Source organism: Orycteropus afer, unplaced genomic scaffold (assembly GCF_000298275.1).
Source record: "Orycteropus afer afer isolate SDZICR_OR568_19922 unplaced genomic scaffold, OryAfe1.0 scaffold00050, whole genome shotgun sequence".
Taxonomy (NCBI): Eukaryota; Metazoa; Chordata; class Mammalia; order Tubulidentata; family Orycteropodidae; genus Orycteropus; species Orycteropus afer.
This window is the reverse complement of record NW_006921637.1, coordinates 1,837,665-1,856,809: the sequence shown is the minus strand read 5'-3', so window position 1 is coordinate 1,856,809 and position 19,145 is coordinate 1,837,665. Positions and strand designations below refer to the sequence as shown.

At 38.7% G+C, this 19,145-nt stretch overlaps 1 protein-coding gene across 1 annotated transcript in view; it reads right to left on the bottom strand.

The window, feature by feature from the left end:
- Positions 1-649: 649 nt before the first annotated feature.
- Positions 650-19,145, bottom strand: part of TOMM20 (translocase of outer mitochondrial membrane 20) — a 25,848-nt gene continuing 7,352 nt past the window's right edge. The window contains exons 2-5 of the mRNA XM_007938475.2: positions 14,936-14,982; positions 13,000-13,081; positions 2,209-2,351; positions 650-694 (exon numbers count right to left, since the gene is read on the bottom strand). Coding sequence (XP_007936666.1) covers positions 650-694; positions 2,209-2,351; positions 13,000-13,081; positions 14,936-14,982 — 317 coding nt within the window. The remainder of the gene's footprint in view (positions 695-2,208; positions 2,352-12,999; positions 13,082-14,935; positions 14,983-19,145) is intronic.

Below are 19,145 nucleotides of genomic sequence, written 5' to 3'. Positions count from 1 at the left end.
GTTGGTGAAGCTCACACAGCTAGGTGAAAGTCTTTACATAGATACAATTCCCAGTGCTATTTGTAACTATATATATTTAAAATACTGGGAGCTAAATAACTAGAACATATTAAGCCTAATACTCGGGGTGAGACTGAGATTAATACAAGCACAACAGCACATCACACATATTTACATGTAAGAAATTAAATGGAAAAAATTATCTCAATTTTAATAAACACAATTAAGTTTTTATCCAAATTTCTAATGTGTAACAAAATGTACTAGCTTTCAAAATGTGTATTCTTCATCATCTACTTTTTTGCCTTCTCTTTCAAAACTGAACACTGAGTATTCTTAACATAGGTAAATGTCTTATGTACATTTTAATTTTATGCTTTAGAAATAAACAAAATTCATGGTATTTTGATAACTCATAGTGTATTTATAAAATGAAAAATTCTCTATCAAAATACACTTTTCACTGGGAAAAATAAATAAAACAAATGAATCTACACAAAATAAAAATTAACTTTGGCAGATTTCAGTGTAGTACACAGTCCGTCCATAAGAAGCTTATTTGCCCTTATTCCCCCAGATCAGCTCATCTTCCAAGTTAAGAATTTCAAAATATTTTTAATTGAAATTTTATTATTTTGGCATTTGTTTCTCATTCCACATCATCTTCAGCCAAGCTCTGAGCACTTACAATTCTCTGAAGGAAGAAGAAAAAAAAAAAAAAAGGGAAAATAATTTAATTTTTCATTTAATATTCAGGATTCTAAATTCAACATAAAACACTTTTTGTATTCAAAGAATCAAATCTGGCTAGTATTTACTGTAATGTCTTTTGCAAATAATATGCTCATGTAAATAATACATAGCACAGCATGCTTAGGAAAATAACATGGTGAGTGGGGGAGTTGCATGGTTGGCAGAAAACCTACAATACATGTGGTTATTTGTAAAAATATGATACCTATCCAAACCGTTATTTCAACATTTAACACTTTACTCACTGTTTTCATACAGGACATCTTTGATCACACTGCTCTCAGTTCTATTTCAAAATCCAAGTTAATAAAGGAGGTATAGCACTACATTATGCTACACTATTGAACAATTACATTAACTGAAACAAAAAAATTAAGATCTCTTTTCTTAAAAATAAAAGTAAACTGTTGACTGCTTTAATGACTATTCTATGCTCCAAATATTTTCCATTTTGTCCTAGAAATGCTCAAAAAGTCATTACATGAAAAAAGAATATATCTATTATATATTAATATTAGCATTTTGAAAACATTTCCAGATAATGAGACAAGTTAACTAGTAAAGGAAATCATTTTTAATGGAGAAGAATTCAGGTTTCATTCTGAACACACTCATATTTTAAAAAACATCACCCTTAGGTCAACATTCCACAAGCACTATGCTGTACTGCCTTTCAAACAGTATATTATATTAAACAGATGATTCTGATATAGACAGCTGAGAATCACACAGTCTAAACAAAAAGGCATTAAACCTAAGCCTTTAACTTTTTCCTCAAATCTTTGGGACAAATATTTTCTTTCCACTCCTACTCCAATCTAGTTGAGTAAAGATAGGCTTGAAGAATTAACATGCCAATTTTTAATTACTGAGTTCTATAAAACTTATACATTATCATCTTACTAATTTTCAATCACACATAACTGGGGAAATAAACATCAGAAATAGAGAACTTATTCCTAAAGGTAATTTGAGCTCCACAGAAAAGATTCAGAATGCATTTTAAAATTCTTAACTTATGAGTAAGTTTTATATTAACGGTTACTTTTCATTATTCAACAGGGACTTAAGGATGTAGTCTAACTAGCTCCATGCCTATCTCAACATCAGAGGAACTGAGCCTTTAGACAGTGAGGGTCAGAGAGAGCAATTAATCAATGACGCTAATTTCTAAGCTATGCCATCATGGCTTCTCTGTCCTCTGCCAGGCCACCTAACAGAATACACAGTGTACCAGAAAAGTAGGGAGAAAGCTAGTCTTAGAAAGCAGCTGAGAGTGGTCTGAAATTTCAGATGTAATGTTAATCTCAACACTAACATACATACTTCCTGATCTACCCCCAAGGCACAATTACTAGTCCTCATGCCCAGTCATTTGGATATTCTGCTATTAGAAAAGGAAATTTCAAGCATTTCATAGATTCTAGTTTTATTTTAAACATTTTAATTCCTTACCTGACTAATTGTTGGGAGCTTAGTCAGAAGCATCTGGAACACTGGTGGTGGAAGAGTTTGCTGTAACACTTGCAGTAACTGCTGTGGCTGCCCACACACAGCAATTGCATTTGTCAAATGGTCCACACCCTTCTCATATTCACCTGTAAGAGTCATATAAATTACATATAACTCAAAAAACCTTTCCCTTTGTCAAATATTCAACTCTGAAGTCTTCATATTATCTCCAAGTGATGCTAATGAAAAACAATACACAAGTAAAACTGGAAATAATCTACAGTAGTATATCCACGTAACTGAAAATACTATGCCACCATTAATGAGCCAGATTATATGCACTAATGGATACTGGAACATAAGAAGAGATAACTAAGGCGTAAAAGTGTCCAAGTACATTATCATTTATAGACTTAAGACTATTTCTTCAAGATTATGTAAGAAACTGCTAAAAATGGAATATATTTTTCTTTAAGAGAAAAGAACCAGAAGATGGGGACTGGGGTAGAAAGGAAAACCAATTACACTTTAAACAAACCTTCTGCACTATTTTAATGTTACCACATACGAGAAAAAATTTTTTTAGAAGTGATGCTAATAGGTATGTGACCAGCATAGTATTACCAAGGATAAGGAGGACTCAGAGGTGCGCAAGAGGGACAGACAACCAAGGTAAGTACTATCATATGTGCAATACTGCACTATCAGTAGTAACAAACACTAACCTATGAATGCACACATATGTCTGGCAGATGATATTCCCACAAACCTTTTTGTATGTGCTATAAAACGTCTATACACAGTATAGAGTGAAAAGATGACAAAGTTAGGATAACTTCTTAGCCACAACCAAGCACCTCGAGTGAGTAAGTCACTGGGCTTGCAGGTTTGGGATCATGGTAATGGGAGACATCAAATTCAATTGGCACAACGCAGTATACAAAAACAATGTTCTACATCCTACTTTGATGAGTAGCAACTGAGGGCTTAACAGTTTCAAGTAGCCATCTGAGAGGCAACTACTGGTCTCTCCTCCTCCAGAGCAAATTAGAATGATGAAAATCAAAGACATATGGAAACAATTAGGCCAAAGGATCAACAGACCACACGAACCTCAGCCCAAATGACCCTGAGACCAGAAGAACTAGATGATGCCCATCTACTAATGCCAACTACTCAGAAAAGGACCAAACTTGGGGATCCTCGACAGAGTGGAGGAAAAAATGTGGACCAAAATACAAAAACATAAAAAAGACTAGGATTACTGCCAGATAGACTGGTGAAATCCCTAAGACTATGGCCCCAAGTCACCCTTTGGGCCTAGAACTGTACTCACTCCCATGGTTCAACTCTCAGCCAAACAATAAACAGGCCTACGAGCTGAACAACTAAACCATGGAGATTCACTCAGAATGGTCACTCACGGGTGATCAGAAGGGCAGCATCTTCACAGGGAGAAAGCTAGGTAGGCAGGAACGCATAGGCAAGAAAGGGACACAGGGAGTGGGCTCAGGACCACAGTCACAGGGGACATCAAGCTCAATTGGCATTACATACTACACAAAACATTGTTCCACTTCCTACTCTGGCAAGTAGTGACTGGGATCTTAAAAGCCTGCAAGCAGCCATCTAGATGCAACAATGGGTCTCTCCTTGTACAGAGCAAAGAAGAATGAAGAAAACCAAAGATTCATGGAAAGAATTAGTCCTAATGACTAGTACATCATGCAATCCTCAGTCTATACGACTATGAGACCAGAAGAACTAGACGGTGCCTGGCTACCAATGTCAACCATTTGGAAGGGGATCTATGTAGGAGACGCTAGATAGAGAGGGAGAACAATGTGGAACAAAACTCAAAAGCATTTGGGGAAAAAAAAAGGGGGGGGGGATCAGGTTTGCTGGTCTGATTGAGCCTGGGGGAACCACTGAGACTATGGCCCCTAGCTGCTCTTCAGGTCTGGAACTGAACCCACACCTGTGGCTTCCAGCTAAGCAAAAGACAGGCACAGGAGTTGAACATTTACCTGAGGTAAATACACTCTTGGAGAGAACAATCATGGGAGAAAGAAGGGCTGTTTATGCACAGGGAGACAACTCAGGGGACAGGAGTATATGGAGGGATGGACACAGTGAAGAGGTGACTGTCAGGAGGCAGTGGGAGGGGAGTTGTTGCATTGTGAATTGTGGTCAATGTCATGAGACAAAGTGTATGTGAACTGCTGTATGGGAAGTGAATTTGCTTTGTAAATTTTCACCCAAATCACAATTTAAAAAAGAAAAAAAAAAGGACACGGGGAATGAGTAAAGATAGGGAGGAGGTGGAAGATCAGAACTATTACACTGTGGAGACTGCAATCAGTGTCATGAAACAAAATATGTATGAGATGCTGTATGTTAATCTGCTTGTAAAATTGCACCCAAATCACAATGAAAGTTTAAAAAAAAAGTGATGCTAATAGACATAATGGTGATACCAGTGTAAGTGGCAAGGAGGAAGCAGATTAACAAAACAGTAATTATCTGAGTGGTAATATTTGTTTACTTATCTACACACTTCTGGCCATAAACAAATGACTTGGGGAAAAAAAAATCACTTAAGGTTTAGTTTTGGACCATCACCATCATCACCAGTTGCTGGAATTAACTTCATTCCAACTCATGGTGCCCATGTGTGTAAAAGTAGAACTGTGCTCCATAAGATTTTCAATGGCTAATTAATTTTGGAAGGTTCATTTAATTCAATAAATATTAAGTATGTAGTTCTTGTCCTGTTACAATCCCTTTTAAATTTAGGTCCAATGAATTGTCCTAAATTATATATACAAATGAAATCTGTGTCATTAAATATGGCTTTAAATTAAGTGTTCTTCTGCAAACAATACAAACATTCTTTTAATATCACCTTTAAAAAAAAAAACAAACCCTCTACTGAATATTTTTTTAAAAAATGAAGAAACTGATTGGGAGACAATTCTCTACAGTGTCTCACATTTCTGTACTTCTCCCAAGCAGAGCCACTCACTGCCTTTTCCCCAGATTATCCTTTCAAGGATGTTTGTACAGTGAACAGCCATTGAATACTCTGTATCTCCCTCTGGAACAAGGGCATGCTAACCCACTGTCTAATATAATAAGATCTCCCTCTAGAACAAAGGGCAGGCATGCTTACTGCCTGCTATAAAAGATCCAGGTTATCCAAATTCAGGCTACTACCTCTCCTGTAATGCAAGCCACTACAGTTATAGCTATCATCCATGGGAATGGGGGCTTGAATAACCAGTACAAATGCTAATCCTCTGACTATTGCAATTGCTGTGGAGTAATAAAAGTAGCACCAAACTGAAGACTGACATGAAAATGAGGTCGACCTGTTCATACAAACCACTAGATAAAGTGTCCTTTGTCTCTGACGCGGGAAAATTGTGCTTTCTACTAGCATTTGTGAAATTGGCAGGCTAACTTGTTAGCATGACTGTGAGGTAAAATCTCAGACCTTTCACAGCTACTGATACTACTACTGTTGTTGTTGTTAGGTGCCATCAACTTGGCTTCAACTCATAGTGACCCTACATACAAAACAACAAAACACTGCGTGGTCCTGCGCCAGCCTCACAATTCTTTTTTTATTTTTTTTCCAGCCTCACAATTCTTGCTATGCTTGAGCACAACATTCCAGCCACTCTGTCAATCCACCTCGTTGAAGATCTTCCCCTTCTTCAATGACCTTCTACTTTACCAAGCATGATATTCTCCTTCAGAGAATGGTCTAACAACATGACCAAAGTAGGTGAGACAAAGTGTGGCCATTCTCACATCCAAGAAGCATTCCGGCTGCACTTCTTCCAGAACAGATGTTACTTCTTCTGGCAGTCCATGATATTCTCAGTGTTCTTTGCCAACAACACAATTCAAAGGCATCAACTCTTCTCCAGTCTTCCTTATTCATTGTCCAGATTTCACATGCATATGAAGTGATTAAAAATACCATGGTCGGGCCCACCTCAAAGTTTTCACAGTGACATCTTTGCTTCTCAACACTTTAAAGAGGTTTTTTGTAACAGATTTGCCTATTGCAATATGATGTCTGATTTCCCAACTGCTGCTTCCATGGGTATTGACTGGGGATGCATAAAATGAAATAGCTGAAAACTTCAATCTGTTCTCCATTTATCATGATGCTGCTTATTGGTCCACGAGGTATACTAAATTACACAGTATGGTTTTTCTAGCCATAGTCTTTGTAACTCCCACTTTGCATGAGCAACTGAGTAGCTGATTGTTAAAAGTTATCCAACTGGTGCGTTTCTGTTGGAGCAGAATGAAGCAATCTTCTAGGAAGTTCACTTTCTCTCAGGTGTGCAGAATTCTGATGCTGGGATTGCTTGGTTACGGCCACTCTTCCAGGCTCAAAAGGAGCCCTCCTAGAGGCAGAATGACTCTGTCGGCTGACAGAGACACGCTGCTGAGAGAGACTTGAGAGAGATGTGCTGGTGAGAAAGAGATGTAAGAGAAGCACTGCTGAGAGAGATATGTGCTACTGAGAGAAATGGCCAACTGAGAGAGACTGAGCATGTTCCTGAACTTGAATTGTAGCCTGTTGTTTCCCTAATAAATTCCATAATCTGTGAGTTCTGTGTGGCCACTGCAGCAAATTATCAAACCCAGTACCCAGTTCTGTGGTGGGTGCCACAGGAGGAATGGCTGGTGACAAGGTTAGTAAGAGAGTTGAAGGGTGGCGGCATCTCTGGCCTCATAAGAACAGGCCTGGAGCTGCTGATGGTGATTCTGTCTCTTATTGAGATAGAGGAGCTCAGAAGATGCCGCCTCCCTGCTCTTTTCACAGTTGATGTCAGAAGTGGTGGGATTCATTGCAGTGGCTCCAGACTCATAAAAGCATGGGACTTTGCTATAAAAAAAAAAGAAGAAGAAGGAGGAGGAAGGGCCTGGGAAGTGAAACTCTAGATTCTTAGATGGTTACTTTGGTTGGTGTTACCTACTAAAGGAAATAACTGATCCAGAGGCTAGGGCTTTCAGTTACACCCAAAGGCCCAAGACCATATACATAGAATGGGAAGATAATCAAGGTGAAGAGATAAGACTGGAATGTCTTAAAAAGGATTATGCATTTTGGATTATGTATTTATCTGAATGTACTATGGATTCTGAATGTTCTCTCACCTACTTGTCCATTAGTAATGATTATGGGGTATGAATATAGAGATTGTATAGGTCTGCCTTCCGCCAGTACTTGACCAGGTATGTTAAAAGGGGGAATAGAATTTCCCCAGGAACCAACACAGGCTTTTGTTTCAAGCCCTATGTAGAGTACAGGGGACTTAGGTAAAAAACCTGACCCCCACCCAGAACTATTGAAAGAGAACAGACGATCTGCTCTGAAGACAGGACGTACAGAGAAAAACTGTTTGGCTTTTTTAATTTCAAACAAGCAGTTTGGCTTTGGATACATCAAGGCAGGAAAATCATGGGCCAAGAGAGAAACCCCTTCCAGGACTGAAGTTAAAGGAAGCCAGTGAGCAGTAGGCTTGTATGTTGCTCGATTGTGACCACCTGGGTCCACCTGAGTGGCAGTGGGGGAAGTACAGCAATGAAGAAATGGGCTGAGTTCGGTACTCTTTCATCTAGGCCACAGAGGCTGGGGATGAGAGAAAGAGCTGGCTGGTCTGAAGTACAAGGAGTTGTGAGCCTATAGGCATTGAAATAGTCCCTGAAGACTAAGGATGAGAACGAGAATGTGCTGGCAGTCTGAAGTTAAGGAGAGAGTGTGACTCCCAAACTTGGCAGCTGGAACCCATGACCTAATTGGGATGGCCAGGGCTGAGCTGAACAGAACCTGACCAAATGAAGAGGAAGATGTTTGACACTGAGGTGGTGTTAAGGTGCTGCAATTTGATGGCTTACACTGAGCTGGACTTTGCTTATTTATGGATGCAGATGCCCAAAGTTCTAAGCATTAACAAAAGATTCCCCAGAGAGAAAGGGAACATGCTTGTCTCCTCAAAGTACTGGTTTGATAGGGATGGGCAAATTAGAAATTGGCTATTTAAAATGGAGGGAGAAAAAGGCATGAAATGGCTGGCTTACATGCTTTCATGGGTGTAGTTATTTTCAAACTGATGGTGAAGGAGACGTTAATTTTCAAAGTATAAAAGGGACAATGGCTAGAAAAGCCAAGGGGTGGCTTGAGGTATGGTAAATTACATGGTATGGCTTTTCAAGACATAGTCTTTTAACTCCCACTTTACTGTGAGCAATGCTGATTGTTAAAGTTATCCAACTGGTATATTTTTGTTGGAACAGCATAAGTAACATTCTGGGAAGTTCACTCTTTCTTAGGTGTGCAGAATTCTGTTCGGATTGGTTGGTTTTGGCCACTCTGCCAGGCTCAAAAGGAGCACTCCTAGAGGCAGAATGAATCTCTCTGAATGTCAGCTGAGAGACATGCTTGCTGAGAGACATGAGATGCAATGCTGAGAAAGAGATGTGAGAGAGATGCACTGCTGAGAGAGACGGCCGGCTGAGAGACTGAACACATTACTGAACTTAAATTGTAGCCTGTTGCTTCCCTAATACACTCCATCATCTGTGAGTTCTGTGTGGTCACTGCATCGAATTATTGAACCCAGCAGAGAGGTGGGTGCCACAGGAAGAATGGCTGGTTACAAGGTTAGTAAGAGGGTTAAAGGGTGGCAGCAAGTCTGGCCTCATAACAGGCCTTAAACTGCTGATGGTGATTCTGTCTTCCTCTTGTGTAGTTAGAAGAGCTCAGAAGATGTTACCCGGCTCCTTTAGCAGTCCAGTTGTGAGGATTTTCTTTTCATGTTGAATTGTAATCCGTATGGAAGACTACAGTCTTTGATCTTTATTAGTAAGTGCTTTAAGTCATCTTCACTTTCAGCAAGCAAGGTTGTGTCAACTGCATATTGCAGATTGTTAATGGTTCTTCCTCCAATCCTGATGCCACATTCTAGTAAACTAAAAAAAAAAAAAAAAAACCGACTCACTGCTATCAAGGTGATTCCAACGCATAGTGACGCCCACTGGGTTCCCAAGGCTGTAAATTTTTATGAAAGCAGACTGCCTTATCTTCCTTCTGCAGAGCCGCTGGTGGGTTCAAACCACTGACCTTTTTGTTAGTAGCCAAATGCTTTAACCACTGCACCACCAGAGTCCTTTGATACTAGTAAGGTGTGTTTTTAATAAGGTCTTTTTACTTACTGAAAGTTCTTCATTCTGTATCACATTTATGTAATAGTACTTTAAGTACTGATATTAAATTTATTTAGTAGCTTAATCACGTTCTCTTTTTATTCTCATAATTATTAATAAGTTAACTCCTAACATTTAACAAATACCTACCAGGTACCAGAACACTGTTCTTTAGTTTATATAAACAGGCTCACGTAATTTTCACTATCATTTTTAGTTAGGTACTACTATTATCTGAAGAAATTGAAGCTTAGGACAATTAAAAAACTGCTTCATGTTATTAAGGTCCCTGCTCATGTTACTAAACTTTATTCATAATATAACACTTCTTTATATAGGTAACACAGGTACTAAACCAATTCAGATTTATTCTAAACTATGTCAACCATCAATGATATGGAAAGATCTAACTAACTCTAAAACAAATCAAGGATTCTATATACATTAAAAAAAACTATCTGCTGCATTCTGGGCTTTATGAGAACAGCTCATCACCTAAAATATCTTCAGTCCATACCTATATACTACTTTTAATCTTTGCTAGTTTGTTAGCAACTTGAGTACAGGGACAGATTGGACTGTCTGGTTACCTAGTGCTGCTCTGACAAGAATATAGACTACAAATGGGATGGCCTTAACAAACAGGAGATTTTTCTTACAATTTGGTGGCTTTAAGTCCAAGTTCAAAGTGCCAGGCTCTAGGGGCTGGGTGAAAGCCCCTCAATCTTGGGGTCCAGCTCTGTCTCCTGCTCCTGGCCCACTGGAGCTAGAGGCATTTCTTCACTCAGACAGCTGCAAGCTGCTGAGGCTGACAAGACCCAAGGTTGACAAGTAAAAAGGCACAGTCCCGATGTTACCAATCCACACAGCAGGCCATTAACTTAAGTCCATTGTAAGTCCCAAGGTCGGCAGAGCATAGCAGGCTGCTGAGCAACAACACGGCTACATGCAGGTTCCAAGCGTACCAAGGGCTAGAGACCATTCTCAAAGCTTCTTCTTATATACAGGAAGCAGACCACATACTCAAATGCAGCTACTCAGCTCCTCCCAGTAGATTCCACCATGGAGTTGATTACCAGTCTCATCATGGGGAATACTACATCCAGCTGCCCAGCCACTCAACCAGGCCTAGCCAAGTTTACATACAAACATAACCATCACACCAACTCCTCAGGTATAATTAACTGAACAAATTGTGTCAAGAACTATTTCTTTGGAAAAGAGAGGCAAGATAAAAAGTAAAACTGTCCCCTGAAATTACTGCCCTTAGATAACCTTTAAACGTGTTCTGGTTACCTAGTGTTGCTCTGACAGGAAAATACCACAAACAGAATGGCCTTAACAAAGAGGAGTTTATTCTCTTACAGTCTGGGAGACTGGAAGTCCAAGTTCAAAGTGCCAGGCTCTAGGGGCTGTGTGAAAGTTCCTCGACCCTGGGCTCTTGCTCCCGGCTCAGTGAAGTTAGAGGCATCTCTTCACTTAGTCAGCTCCTGGCTGCTAAGACTAACAAGCCCAAGGTCGATAAATAAAATGGCAGTCTCGATGTTACCAAACCATATGGCAGGCCATTAATTCAAGTCCGTTGAAAGTCCCAAGGTCGGCAGAGCATGTCAGACTGCTGAACAACAACATGGCTACATGCAGGTTCAAGTGTGCCATAAGCTAAAGACCATTCCCAAAACTGCTTCTTATGTATGGGAAGCAGAGACCAAATCCCTAAAGCAACTACTGAGCTTCTCTAACACATTCCACCATGGAGTTAATTACCAATCTTACCACAGGGAATAACTACATCCAGCTACCCAGCCACTCAACCAGGCCTACTCAAATTGACACACAAACTTAACTACCACAAACCTTAATCCAAAAACATCCCCTGAAGTCTTCTTCAAACCAAACAATAGTTCAGCATAACCGCCTTAACGATCCACCCTGAGTATTACACTGTTTTAAGAACTAGCTATATGGGATCAAATTGACAACAGCAACTCAAGATTAAACAGGAACTTTACGAGGTAGTGAGTTTATGTTAATGGAAGGAATAACTCAAAAAAGGAAGGTGCAAATGTTTGCACAACTCAAAGAATCTAATCAATGACTCTGAATTATACACATAGAAGCTGTACAATTCAGTGACAGAGATTACACTGAAACAATCGGTGAATTGTTGTATTTCTTGCCATGTATATTCTAAATAACAAAGTAAGTTTAAAATTTTTTGAAAAACAGTAAAGCTAGTCACAAGCACCTTATACTCTTCCCACAAAAGGAGCAAAGAGTAAGACAAATGCCTTAAATCACACTGAGTGGCTCAACTCTGTCTAAATGCTAGCAATGACAATAAGGAAGAAAAACAACTTAGCACTCAATATCATTTTTATTTTTTTAAACAATAGCAAGAACTTCAAAAAGACTTATAACATAAAAGCTAATTTACACTAAAAAGATTTATAAATATTAAATTATTGAACGAATTACAGTTCTCAGATATGTCAATTAATTTGATAATAGAAATTTAATTTCAAACTAGGAATTTTAAAAAGTCTTAATACAGGTAATAGAATAAATGAGGCACAAATAAAATCGGGCTGATTCTAAATCAGCCATCACAAACTCATTTCGTGACCTTGATTGGGTAAATTAATTTTCTCTAGCACTTATATTACAAGGAAGTTGTTTAAGTCCCTCTAAGATCTAACATTTCATATAAAATGTCAAAGTCTGATAAATGTTAAAGCCATTCCTTCCTATAAATATGCAAGAAAGTATTATGATTAGATGGAGGTTGAGGGAGGAAATTCCTGCTCATTTGCCTCAGTTAAGTAGTTCTTGTGGCCCAGTGCCTAAGGCATTTGACTGCTAACCAGAAGGTTGGCAGTTCAAACCCACCAGCTGCTCCACAGAAGATGGGGCAACTTATTTCCATAAAGATTTGCCATGTCAGAAACCCAATGGGGGTTGCTATGAGTCAGAATTGACTCAATGGCAGTGGGTTTTTTTATTCCCTCAGTTACTATTTACATATTGTACTACGGCTGTAAGAAGCCCCGATGGTACAAATGATTAAGTGTTCAGCTGCTAACCAAAAGGATGAAGGGTCAAATTTCCCACCGCTCCACAAAGAAAAGACCTGGCAGTCAGCTTGGCTTATAGCCAAGAAAACCTTATGAAGCAGGCTCTACTCTGTCATATAGGGTCTCTATGAGTCAAAACTGACTACAGGACACCTAAGAATACTACCACAATGGCTATTTTTTCTAAACTACAGAGTAACTTCATTTTTAGCAATTACTTATATCCTCTCTATGAAATGGTATCTCAATCAAGTAAGCCTAAAACTCACTCAAAATACATTATGGCCAATGATAATCTACTAAGCATAGGTGGTTCTAGAACCAATCTTAACATAAAATAATCCACATGTTATTGAGTGTCAGAAACCTGTCATGTTATAGTAACTTCTTTAAAAAACAGCCAAACTTCACAAGAAAAGCCCCTTATCATCATAAATTTACATTAGTGTGAAGAATACAATCTAGTTCCTTCATCTATAATGAGTATTACCTTGGGCTAGTAACTCTTCACCAAGCTGTATTTCTTCAAGGAAGAATTTCTGAACAGCTTCAGCATCTTTAAGATCTGGTAACTGTTTGGAAATAGACTATTTAGTAATTAGAAACAACGTTTAGTAGGTGATACCAAGTGTATGCCAGAGAACATGTCTAACATACAGAAAGTTATGCAGATAGATAAATAAATAAGCTCATTTTAAAGATGGATAAAACACTTTTACCCCTCAACCACATCTACAAGGATAATAATTTACTATTCTACATTCAAATGAATCCAAGGGGGGGAAAAAAACTTATTTATCAAATTGGCATTTAAACAGTTCTCACCAAGATCTAAATCAAACCCAAAGTGAAAAATGAAGAATACAAACATATCCACCATAAAAGACACACTTTACTATTTACATTATTGTTTTTACTATTTCACTATAAACTGTAGTAAGTTTACCTTTCTGATCCAGTATTAATTAATATAGATTTTACTTTCATCTAAAAAAATTACTCATTTTCAAATGGCAGTAAAATATACCACTGAAGTATGTATGACTGTTTAATCATTACCTGTATGTTGGGCATTTGAATTCTAATTTTTTTCTTGCTATTACAAGCTACAAGAAACTTTATTTAAATGTTTGCATTTGTGTTTTTGTTTTATGATGGTTACATATTGCCAGACTGAATGATTATGGCAATATACAATATCACCAGCTATATATAGCTTGCCTTTTAAAAATCTATTTAAAAATCCATTTTAATTAAAAAACTTAGGTTTCTATTGTAAGTTTTTGGTTCTGAATTACAGTACATATGCTCTCATTATCCAATATAGATGGAAAAAAAATTTCACAAAGTAGAAGCATTTTTCATTCACTCTCCCAACATACAGCAAGATTTTGATCATACCCTTGAAACTAAAAATGCACTGACTCATATTTCTGTAACAAATCAATTTTCCTTTAAGAAAGAAAGGGCTACTGGAAACATAATGAATATATTACACATCTCAGAAAGGTACTTTAGATACATTAGAACAAGGTGATTCATTCCCAGTTTCCACATCAATAGGAGCTCTGGTAGCATAATGCGTAAGGCACTTGACTGCTAACCTGAAGGCTGGTGGTTCAAACCCATCAGCTATTCCTCAGAAGGGAGGTTGGGCAATCTACTTCTGTAGTGATACTGCCTCGGAAACCCGAGGAGGGGCACTATGAGTCAGGGCCAACTCGATGGCACTTAACAACAACATTACCATGGTTAAAGCATCTGGCTGCTAACTAAAAGGTCAGTGGTTCGAATCCCCCAGCTAGAAAGATATGTAGTAGTGGTCTGCTTCCATGAAGATTTACAACCTTGGAAACTCTATGGGGCAGTTCTACTGTGTCCTAAAAGTTTGCTATAAGTTGGAAACAACTCTATGGTAGTGGATTTGGTTTGAGTGTTTTTTAATTACTATGTCGGAAGGAAGGCTGGGCAATCTACTTCCGTAGTGATACCGCCTTGGAAACCCAAGAAGGGGTCGCTATAAGTCAGGTCTGACTCAACGGCACATTAATAACAACAATGTCCACTCAATTAAGTGTACTGATTACGCAATTATTTCAAAACTAACAAAATAAAACATTTACTGATTTAAGTTTTCTTTGCCCAACTTCCTTCAAAAAGAACCACTTCTTGTACAGAAAAGTGTGCCACCATTTGTACAAAAATGGAACAAAATAATCAGTATACATGTATTTGTGTGCATCTCTCTGAAGCAACATACAGGAAGCTATATGATGTGTTTTAGGGAAGGGAACATATTTTAAAAAAGAAAAATAATATCTGATATCAACTTGCTTTCTCAAAAATGCATACTTTGAAGATTTTACAATGTTTCTATAAAGTGTTTAATATAAACTAAACAGATTAAACTAAAACCAGATTATTACCTTGGAAAGTCCAGCTCTCTCCTTGGCAAGCTTCTGTTTCTTTCTTCCTGCAAGAAATGTATTGTAGTATTTTTGTTTTAACATTATCAAAATGAAAATTAAAAAAAAAAAAAAAAGAAGAAGAAAGGTCTAGGTGCTATGGAAGTCATTCCTTCTATTTGTTAAATATTCCTAATTCTTGGGATCTCCTGCTTCTCTGGTGTCATTCCGCTATGTCAGGAACCCCATTCGGTGCGCTATGGGCAATGTGACACTTCTGGGCAGGAGCTGTCTCCTATCCTCTGAGACATCAGGGCCAGCAATTTACAAGATAAAGGCAACTCTGACAGCCGGGTCTCAGAGTAATTACAATAAGCAGCCAGAATTAAGCTATTACTATTATAATTTTATTCTGAAACACAACATTCTATCATTACTGATAAAGATTAGAGACTTCAGTCTTCAGTATGGATTACACTTAACAACAAGAAAACAAATATCTTTTTTCTTTTTTTTAATTGTGATTTGGGTCAAAGTTTACAGAGCAAATTCACTTTCCATACAGCAGTTCACACACATGCTGTCTCATGCCACTGACTACAATTTACTCCAATGCAACAGCTCTGCTCCCACTTCCTCCCGATAGTTACCTCTTCCCTGTGTCCATCCCTCCATGCACTCCTACCCCCTGAACTGTCTTCCTGTGCATAAACAGCCCCTCTTTCCCCCATGATTGGAGAAAACAAGAATCTTCATAACCGGACCAATAAGCAAAATCACAATAAATGGAGAAAAGACTGAAGTTGTCAAGGATTTCATTTTACTTAGATCCACCATCAAACATCTGTGGAAGCAACAGTCAAGAAATCAAACATACAGCATTGGGCAAATCTGCTGCAAAACCACTCTAAAGTGTTCAAAAAAGGGCAAAAATGTCACTCTGAAGACGAAGGTGCACCTGACCCATGCCATGGTATTTTCAACAGCCCCATATGCATGTGAGAGCTGGACAATGAATAAGGAAGACTGTAGAAGAAACTAATAGATTTGAGTTGTGGTGCTGGCAAAGAATACTGCACGTACTAGACTGCTAGAAGAATGAATAAACCCATCCTGGAAAAAGTACAGCTGGAATGCTCCTTAGAAAAGAGGATGGCAAGACTTTGTCTCTTATACTTTGGTCATGATGTCAGGACTGATATCAAAAGATATCATGCTTGGTATAGTAGAGGGTCAGACTCTCAACGAGATAGACTGACACAATGGCTGCACCCATGGACTCAAGCACAGCAAGGATTGTGAGGATGGCACAGTACTGGGCAGTTTCTTTTTGTTGTACATAGGGTTGCTATGAGTCAGAACTGACTTAAGGAAACCTAGCAACAACACTGTTAATGAATGCTGAAAACCGTCTGATGCTCTTCAATGGAAAATCAGCATTTGAGAAAGTTTTCTAAAAATAAAGTGTTTCAATGAAAAAGCACATGTCAAAAATGACAGCAACAAATTCATATTTGCTGATAATTACATATCTGACAAGGGACTTATCTCCAAGATTGATGGAAAACTCCCAACACCTCAACACCAAAGGAATTAACAATCCAATTGAAAAATGGGCAGAAGACATGAATAGACACTTCACCAAGGAGGATATTCAGGTGGTCAGCTAATACATGAAAAGATGCTCACAATCACTGGCCATCAGAGAGATGTAAATCTAAACAACGAGATATACCGTCTCACCCCAGCACTGATGGCAAGATTCAACGAGACAGAAAACAACAAATGCTGGTGGGGATGTGGAGAGACTGGGACTCTCATAAACTGCTTGTGTGACTGTGAAGTGATACAACCATTGTGGAAAGCAATACAGCAATTCCTTAGAAAGTTGGAATTGGAGATACCATTTGACCCAGCAATCCCATTACTAGGTACATATCCTAGAGAGTGAAAGCCAGAATAGGAACAGATAGATACATGCATGCTCATGTTCATCACTGCACTATTTACAATAGCAAAAAGATAGCAACAACCTACATGCCCATCAGTGGAAGAGTGGATGACCAAACTATGGTACATACACATACTGGAATGCTATGCAGCACTAAAGTATAATGTAGAGTCTGCAAAACACCGCATAATATGGATGAACTTGGAGGACATTATGCTGAGTGAAATAAGTCAATCACATAAGGAAGAATATAGTATTAGTTCATTGTTGTGAGGGGTCAAGGAAAGGTTTATATATGGAGGGAAATTGTCTTTGTTGGTCGCCAGGGACGGGAGGGGAGGGGAGGGAACACTGCTGCCAAAAAAAAAAATAAAGTGTTTATGTCTTGGATAATGGTGTTCAGAAATATTCTAACATTTTGATTCAACTAATGCTGGCTTTGCATAAAAGCAAAGGCATTTGATTTTATGGATCATAACAAATTATGGATAACATTGAGAAGAATGGGAATTCCAGAACATTTAATTGTACTCATGAGAAACCTGTACAGACGAGGAGCTTGTCGTCTGCACAGAACAAGAGGAACTGCATGGTTTAAAATCAGGAAGGGGAGTGTGTCAGGGTTGTATCCTTTCATCATACTTATTCAATCTGTATGCTGAGGAAGTAATCCGAGAAGCTGGACTATATGGAAGAAGAACGTGGCATCAGGATTGAAGGAAGACTTATTAACAACCTGCGATATGAAGACAACACAACTTTGCTCGTTGAAAGTGAGGATGACTTAGACCATTTACTGGTGAAGATTAAAGACTACTCCACAGTATGGATTACACCTCAATATAAAGAAAACAAAAATCCTCACAACTGGACCAATAAGCAGCATCATGATAAATGGAAAAAAGACTGAAGTTGTCAAAGACTTCATATTACTTGGTACTACAATCAACATCAAAAGCAGCAGCAGTCAAGACATCAAAAGATGTATTGCATTGGGCAAATCCGCTGCAAAAAGACCTCTTTCAAGCACCAAAGAGCAAAGATATCTCCTTGAAGACAAAGATGCACCTAACCCAAGCCATGGTATTGTCAATCACCTTATATGCATGTGAGAGCTGGACAATGAATAAGAAAGATCAAAGAAGAGTTGATGCTTTTGAGTTGTGATGTTGGCGAAGAATGCTGAAAATACCGTGGACTACTTAAAGAACTAACAAATCTGCCCTGGAAGAAGTACAGCAAGAATGCTCCTTGGAAGCGAGGATGGCCAGACTTTGCCTTACCTACTTTGGTCATGTTGTCAGAAGGGTCTATTCTCTGGAGAAAGATATCATGCTTGGTAAAGTGGAGGGTCAACAAAAGAAGGGAAGGCCCTTAACAAGATGGGCTGACATGGTGGCTGCAGCAATGGGCTCAGGTATAGCAGGGATCTGGCACAGGACCAGGCAGTGTTTCATTCTGTTGCACATAAGGTCACAATGAGTCAGAGATGACTCAATGGCACATAACAACAACATAAGAACACAATGCTGGCTAGTAAAGGGGAGGAGAAACAGCCTGGAATCTGCAGGGGTTTTTTGTTTGTTTTATTTCTGATATGAAATCAAGAAATATTGCAAATCTCAGGACAGCTGTTGTTTAAAACCTTAATCATCAATTTATCAACCCTTCTATCAAACCATCGACACCAGAAAAGTTATTTGAAAGGCTATACCCATGGGAAAGGGTGTTGACAATGTGAATGAGTACAGGCTTTTGAGACTGCCTGGTTTATATCCTAGCTTTTCCACTACCAAGCAAGTTACCTAGTCACCTGTGAATCGCTTTCTTACAATGTTAACACTGGTCTTAAAAATGTTATTAGACATTGTTTCACCTCCTACTTCGGTGAGTAGCAACTGGGATCTTAAAAGCTAGCAAGCTGCCATTTAGATGCAAGGATGGGTCTCTCCTCATCAAGAGCAAAGAAGAAAGAAGAAAACCAAAATTAATGGAAACAATTAGTCCTAGCGACTAGTACACCATCCGATCTGCAACCTATACAACTATGAGACCAGAAGAACTAGAGGGTGCCTGGCTACCACTGTCATCCACTTGGAAGGGGATCTATGCAGGAGACCCTAGATAGAGAGGGAGAACAATGTGGAACAAAACTCAAAATCATTTGGAGGGAAAAAAAAAAAAAAGGTGGGGACCAGGTTTGCTGGTCCAATAGAGCCTGGTAGAACCACTGAGACTATGGCCCCGAGCTGCCCTTCAGGTCTGGAATTGAACCCACAC